The sequence below is a fragment of the Berghia stephanieae genome, chromosome 15, assembly GCF_034508935.2.
Source record: "Berghia stephanieae isolate SIO BIC M18660-M18661 chromosome 15, UCSD_Bste_1.3, whole genome shotgun sequence".
NCBI lineage: Eukaryota > Metazoa > Mollusca > Gastropoda > Nudibranchia > Aeolidiidae > Berghia > Berghia stephanieae.
In genome coordinates this window covers 23,899,017-23,907,150 of record NC_088374.1, presented here as the reverse complement: position 1 = coordinate 23,907,150, position 8,134 = coordinate 23,899,017, and the positions used below count along the sequence as shown (strand labels likewise).

General features: G+C 35.4%; 1 protein-coding gene across 1 annotated transcript in view; it reads right to left on the bottom strand.

Annotated features, from left to right (window-relative positions):
• LOC144960266 (multidrug resistance-associated protein 1-like) overlaps positions 1-5,827 on the bottom strand; it is a 68,844-nt gene extending 63,017 nt beyond the window's left edge. Inside the window, 4 exon segments of the mRNA XM_078893309.1 lie at positions 1,819-1,947; positions 2,669-2,797; positions 4,449-4,631; positions 5,688-5,827. Coding sequence (XP_078749435.1) covers positions 1,819-1,947; positions 2,669-2,797; positions 4,449-4,631; positions 5,688-5,744 — 498 coding nt within the window. The 5' untranslated portion in view covers positions 5,745-5,827.
• Positions 5,828-8,134: the final 2,307 nt, after the last annotated feature.

Below are 8,134 nucleotides of genomic sequence, written 5' to 3'. Positions count from 1 at the left end.
GATAAAAGTTATTTAGTGCAGATACATATTCCTGTAATAGGGTTCACCAGTTGTGACGTCACTTCCCTCGTAATGAAGTGAAGTAACTTAGTTCTAAACTATCGGAGCAATGGCGGACGCTCTTATGAAATACTTCTCCAATGAGCAGAGAAGAAAAACATTATAAATCCGATCATATTTTGACTTTTATACATTCTGATCACATGACACGTGAAAAAGTTCTAGCCAGCATGAAGAATAAAAACTACCGATTTTCTTTGTTTAGAACCAAGCTGCTCGTTGCTGAGTGGACGTAACATCAGCCTATTGAATCCTATTGTAGATGTAAAGAAGAACAGACACATTTCGGGAGAGTAAAGTCATATTTCTGTCATATTGGATTTATAGAAGAACAACTACATATTTTGAACACTGGCACAGAGCAATATTCACAAAAAGTGCTCAAAGTGCTTTACAGGGGATCAATGGCCAACATTATTATCAGCAGCAGTAGCATTACTGTTTTAAAATATGTAGCACTGTAGAATTATATTGCTTTGTTCCATATTGCATGTTTGAGTGGTTGTATGTTTGAGTTAAAGTAGCCACGTTACTGTTAAGTGCTTTGAGCTTGTTGATATACAGGATAGGACGCTACCGTTATATAAAAAATTATATAAATATATATATATTATATATATTATATTATTATTATTATATATTATATTATTATTATATTATTATTATTATTATATTATTATTATTATTATTATTATTTATTATTTTATTATTATTATTATTATTATTATTATTATTTATTATTATTATTATTATTATTATTATTATTTATTATTATTATTATTATTATTATTATTATTATTATTATTATTATTATTATTATTATTATTTATTATTATTATTATTATTATTATTATTATTATTATTATTATTATTATTATTATTATTATTATTATTATTATTATTATTATTATTATATTATTATTATATATATATTATTATTTTATTATATATTAATCTATATAATTGTTCATTATTATTATTAATACTATTATTATTATTCTTGGAGGGTAAAGTCATAATCCTAGTGGCATGACAGTTGCCTTCGGATGCGAAGGTTATGAATTCGAGTCCCACACGAGTTGAATTCTTGGAAAAAGCCTTTACTCACATCCTCTCACCGTACTCATGTGTAAAACAAGTACCTGGTCGTTAACAGTGTTGTCTCTGTCGGAAAATAATGTAAATGTGCCGAACAGGCGACATACATGTCTTTCAACATGTTAAGTGTTGCTGTTGGCTATGGACCCCTTGTGAAGCGCTTTGAACACCTTTGGTTGATATTGCTCTGTATAAAATCTCAAATTTGATTGTTGTTTTTTTGTTTGTTTGTTTATTTTTTGTTTTTTTGTTTTTTGTTTTTGTTTTGTTTTTTTGTTTGGGGGGGGGTAAATAAGATAACATAAAACAAAAAGAGCTTTTATATAGCGCAATATCCACTAAATGTGCTCAAAACGCTTTACAAAGGGTCCCTGACCAACAGCAACACGTAACATGTAGAACGAGATATGACGCGTGTTAGGCGATATTTATTACAATCTTTCAGACAGAGACAACGATGATGATAGCCAGGTACTCATTTTACACCTGAGTACGGTGAGAGAAAGTGAGTAAAGAGTCTTTTCCAAGGACTCAAATTTGCGCCGAGCAAAGCTCGAACCCAGGACTTTCCGATCCGAAAGCGAGTGTCATACCACTAGACCACATAGCCGCACATGGGTGAAAGGAGAATAGATAATATTACAGAATGACATTCCTGACCTTCAACATGATTTTGGAGTAAAGTGGAACCACGTCACACAGACCAATGGCCAACCACGTGACAAACGGCACACCAGATGACGTCACGTGACACCGTCTCTCATAATATACAAGTAGTCCCAGGAGGATCTGTTCAGTATGAGAGATAGAAGGAACGAATTTAACGTCACTCAGCTCTTAGTTATTGCTTTTAATTTTAGACATCAATTTTGGTGATTAGTACTCACTAAATCATAGCAATCAGAGGATTCTTTTCCAAGGAGCCTACAATGCGCCCCATCAGGGCGGGACTCGAACCTTTGGTCTTTTGGTACGAAGGCGAGTGTCATACCAGAATGATATATATAAATAAATAAATGGAATTCCTTTTATTCATCCTCATGGGGGGGGGGGGGGGCTTTATCTTTAAGGTCTATTCCAATCAAGTACTGGAATAACCAAGATGTCAGCCGCAGTGCAGCGCCGCAAAGTAGACTACAACAACAGATTATAGCGACACATACTTACGTAAGATGGAGAGAAAAATAAAGTGAGTAGATGTGACTCATATATAAGGGAACAACACAAAAAACAACGTTTCGGCCCTGGCCTTCGTCATGAGACAAAAAACACAAACACAAATATGTAAATTTACAAAATATCACCTTTCGTTTGTTTCCACATTTGACGAAATGTGATATTTTGTAAATTTACATATTTGTGTTTGTGTTTTTTGTTTCCTGACGAAGGCCAAGGGCCGAAAAGTTGTTTGTTTTGTGTTGTTCCCTTATATATGAGTCCCATCTAATCACTTTATTTTTCTCTCCATTTTACTGGCTCATTTAGGCACTCTAGCTTTGGTTTTACTTACGTAAGACACCAGTCGTATGACGTAGCTTGTATATTCCGCTAGACTGACAGCTCCCTCAGATCGCATTGAACAGCCAAAGTCTCCCATGATGAGAACCCCACAGATTGTGGATAGAATGAAGGAGATGATCTGTTTGGGATATTTCAGTAAATAATAATAATAATTGTAATAATAAAAGTAATGATAATGATGATGATGATGATGATGATGATGATGATGATGATGATGATGATGATGATGATGATAAGAATAATAATAATAAATATAAATATAATAATAATAATAATAATAATAATAATAATAATAATAATAATAATAATAATAATAATAATAATAATAAATATAATTATTATTATTATTATTATTATTATTATTATTATTATTATTATTATTATTATTATTATTATTATTATTATTATTATTATTATTATTATTATTATTATTATTTATTATTATTATTATTATTATTATTATAACGATAGTAGTCGTAGTAGTTGTAGTAGTAGTATTAGTAGTAGTAGAAGTAGTAGTAGTAGTAGTAGTAGTAGTAGTAGTAGTAGTAGTAGTAGTAGTAGTAGTAGTAGTAGTAGTAGTAGTAGTAGTAGTAGTAGTAGTAGTAGTAGTAGTAGTAGTAGTAGTAGTAGTAGTAGTATAGAAGTAGTAGTAGTAGTAGTAGTAGTAGTAGTAGTAGTAGTAGTAGTAGTAGGAGTAGTAGCAGTAGAAGTAGTAGTAGTAGTAGTAGTAGTAGTAGTAGTAGTAGTAGTAGTAGTAGTAGTAGTAGTAGTAGTTAGTAGTAGTCGTAGTAGTAGTAGAGTAGTAGTAGTTAGTAGTAGTAGTAGTCGTAGTAGTAGTATAGTGTAGTTAGTGTAGTAGTATAGTAGTAGTATGTAGTAGTAGTAGTAGTGTAGTAGTAGTAGTAGTAGTAGTAGTAGTGTGTGTATAGTAGTAGTAGTATAGTAGTAGTGTAGTAGTAGTGTAGTTAGTAGTAGTAGTAAGTAGTAGTAGTATGTAGTAGTAGTAGTAGTTAGTAGTAGTGGTAGTAGTAGTAGTAGTAGATAGTGTAGTAGTAGTATAGTAGTAGTATAGTAGTAGTAGTAGTAGTAGTAGTAGTAGTAGTAGTAGTAGTAGTAGTAGTAGTAGTAGTAGTAGTAGTAGTAGTGTAGTAGTGAGTAGTAGTAGTAGTGTAGTAGTAGTAGTAGTGTAGTAGTAGTAGTGTAGTAGTGTAGTAGTAGTAGTAGTAGTAGTAGTATTGTAGTAGTAGTAGTAGTAGTAGTAGTAGTTAGTAGTAGTAGTAGTATAGTAGTAGTAGTAGTAGTAGTAGTAGTAGTAGTAGTAGTAGATAGTAGTAGTAGTAGTAGTAGTAGTATAGTAGTAGTAGTAGTGTAGTAGTGTGTAGTAGTAGTAGTAGTATGTAGTAGTAGTATGTAGTAGTAGTGTAGTAGTAGTAGTAGTAGTAGTAGTAGTGTAGTAGTAGTAGTAGTAGTAGTAGTAGTAGTAGTAGTAGTTAGTAGTGTAGTATGGTAGTAGTAGTAGTAGTATGTAGTAGTAGTAGTGTAGTTAGTGTAGTAGTAGTAGTAGTAGTATAGTTAGTGTAGTATAGTAGTGTAGTAGTAGTAGTAGTAGTAGTAGTAGTAGTAGTAGTAGTAGTAGTTGTTGTTGTTGTTGTTGTTTTTGTTGTGGGTGGTGGTGACAGAAGAGGACAGACCAGGGCTTTCTTGCTCGTCGTTCGTCGTTCAACGTCGATTTCGTTAACTTGCCAATGACATGACGTGAAACTTACCATTTTCGCAGCACTCAAACAGGAAATAGGCAGGGAGATCTCGTCCTTCTTTGACACCTTGAGAGACCATACGCATGATGGAAGGGACAGCCATAGGATACCAAAAGGGACATAAACCAAGACGGTAAATTGGAAGCATGATGACAGGCGTGGCCAGTTTGATGACAGAAGGAGTTCTGTGTCCTGTCGGAAAGAACTAAATGGTTATAATATACGTGGTTCTGTGTCCTGTCGGAAAGAACTAAATGGTTATAATATATGTGGTTCTGTGTCCTGTCGGAAAGAACTAAATGGTTATAATATATGTGGTTCTGTGTCCTGTCGGAAAGAACTAAATAGTTATGATATATGTGGTTCTGTGTCCTGTCGGAAAGAACTAAATGGTTATAATATATGTGGTTCTGTGTCCTGTCGGAAAGAACTAAATAGTTATGATATATGTGGTTCTGTGTCCTGTCGGAAAGAACTAAATGGTTATAATATATGTGGTTCTGTGTCCTGTCGGAAAGAACTAAATGGTTATAATATATGGCTATGATTATTTTTGCCATCCGCCTCTTTGAGTACTTCTCACTAAACTGTAGAAACCAGACTATAAACGTTCAAGGTTACACACAGTTTTGTGTGTTGGTCCGTTATACTTCCGAATGGCAATGTTGTGAGCTTCTAAGCCAAGCGCACACTATCTATAGTTTAGTGAGAATTGGATTCAATAGTCTGATGTCACGTCGCCCAGTAACGGCGGCCATCGTGGTTCTAAACAAAGATAATCGGTACTTTTTATTCTTCATGCTGGCTAGAACTTTTCATTTGTCTTCTGATCAGAATGTGTAAAAGTCAAAACAAGATCAGATTTTTAATGAGGTTTTTTCCTCTGGATACGCTTTGATGCTCGTCGGAGAAATATTTCATAAGGGCGTCCGCCATTGTTCCGATAGTTTAGAGCCAGTTACTAAGTGACCATGCGTCATAACGAGGGAAGTGATGTTACGACTTTTGAAGCGTATTACTCATAAACAAAAACAAGACTCGAGTGACGTCATCTTCATTCTTTCTATTCTTCACGTTATCCTATATATAGGGACTGAGATTAGCGGAAGAATAGCGTCCCTTGATTGGACGTCACCCATAGTCTGTGACGTCACCGGCGGAAAAGCTATTAGAGAGAGAACGTCATGTTGGTTGGACGTCCAATCAAGGGACGCTACTCTTCCGCTAATCTCAGTCCCTATAACTTACCCACAGGTTGTCGTGACAAAAGCTGTGTAAAATACTGTCAGATTGGTTAGAAGACATCCGTTCCCTAGAGACGCTTTCGGCCTTCAATGATATCGTGTTGAATTCTATTTCTGGTCAGGATAAATCAGAGGATGCAGGAGGTGATGGCTATTCCTAATTTTGAAATAGAAATATAATGGACAGATAATGGAGCCTCTGTGGTGTAAATGGTAGCACGTCTGACCGGTAATCAGAAGGTCTGAGGTTCGATCCCCACCCGAGGTCGAGTGATTGTGAGGCTATGTGGTCTTGTGGTATGACACTCGCTTTCGGATCGGAAGGTCCTGGGTTCGAGCCTCGCTCGGCGCATAGTTGAGTCCCTGGAAAAGGCTCTTTACTCACATTCTCTCACCGTACTCAGGTGTAAAATGAGTACCTGGCCGTTAACAGCGTTGTCTATGTCCGAAAAAAATTATAATATCGCCGAACAGGCGTCATGTCTTGTCCTTATTGTTAAATGTTGCTGTTGGACAGGAACGCCTTGTAATGCGCTTTGAGCACATTTAGTGGATAGTGCGCTATATAAAAGCTCAATTAAATTAAATTAAATATCAACAAATCCTGCGTTTGAACTGAATCCGTTCTTAGCGACGTTTACATATATAATAATAATAAAAATTAAAAATTAAAAAATATAATAATAATAATAATAATAATAATAATAATAATAATAATAATAATAATAATAATAATAATAATAATAATAATAATAATAAAGTTTATTTGTATAGCGCCCAATCCCGTTGACAAAACAGCTCTAGGCGCACAAAATTGTAAAACATCGTTAAAAACATTTTTTGTACACATCCATTTATACAAACGCGCGCGCGCACACACACACACACACACACACACACACACAAACACACACCATCACAAAGACACACACATTCACAAATTATGTATGTCTAACATCCGAACCCACTTATCAGCCTAGTTTAACAGTGATGTAATGGACAATATTTTTGCGCCATTTCTTACAAGTTTCCATAACAACAACAATGAGCCCATAAGGCATTGGGTTATCAGACCTAAAAACAAATGCACGTCGGTTCTTAGGTTTTGACTTCGTCCTAACAAATCAATTCAAAATTGTGACCCATCGTCTTCAAACAGTATTATTTCGGGATGAACCGGTTACTAAAAAGTCAAATGAAAGTTAAACTGGTCAAAAATTTGAATTATTACATGAGCTACTTTTAAGACAAATAATGAAACTTAAGGCTATGTGATCTTGTGGTATGACACTCGCTTTCGGATCGGATGGTCCTGGATTCGAGCCTTGCTCGGCGCATAGTTGAGTACTTGGAAAAGGCTCTTTACTCACATTCTCTCACCGTAATCGGGTGTAAAATGAGTACCTGGCCGTTAAGAGCGTTGTCTCTGTCCGAAAAAAAATTGTAATATTATATATAGCACCTAACAGGCGTCATGTTCCGTCCAACATGTGAAGTGTTGCTGTTGGCCAAAAGCCCCTTGTAAAGAGCTTTGAGTACGTTTAGTGGATATTGCGCTATATAACGTTTATGGGGCAGCGTGCCTAAGCGGTACGGTCTTTGCTTCGTACCCGAAATGTACAGAGTTCGAGCGCTGTGTGGACTTGAGCAAGTCACCTCGCCCTAGCTCACTCTGCGGCGCTGCGCTGCGGCTGACGCCTGGGTTATTCCAGTCTTCCCTAGGAATAGACCATAGAAACAAATTTTCCCTATGGGATGAATAAAGGGAATTTTATTTTTTTATTTATCTTATTTATTTTTAAAAGCTCAATTTAAAAAATATATATTATTTTATCTTATCTTAAACTGGACTTAAAGCGTAGCCATCGTTAACATTATATAGCCTGACACAAGAAACCTCTGGGACTGACAGTTTGACGTCATTTTTTAGGTTTGTGTAGCGTCTAGTGGTTGTCGTTAGTAGAGCTCAAGGAAACAAGTTATTTTATTGGTTGAACTGTTGAATAAAACTCACGATTTGTTTTCTTTTGTGGCAAAAGACTGGCCTTTTGACGTCATTTTTGGTCAGTGTCAGGCTATAAACTTTACGATGGCTATGGTTAAAGCCAGGGAGAAAAACCTTGTTTGGTCCGGCCCCAGAATTTGGAATCAAAATCCTTTGGAAATCAGAGAATCAACATATCTCGAAACGTTCAAAAAGAAACTGAAATCTCATCTGTTTCGGTCAAGTTTCAATGAGCTCCTAACTCCAATAGTTCTATATCTAGTAATGCGTGTCCTAGTCCGCCTGTAAGTGTGTGTGTGTGTGTGTGTGTGTGTGTGTGCGTGTGTGTGTGTGTGTATGTGTGTGTGTGTTGGTTTTCGTGTCTGTATTCATGTTGTTATGGTAATCCAACCCAATACCCAAAATCTGGGACGACTTAATGCCTTTGATGCTGTGTGATAAGGTAA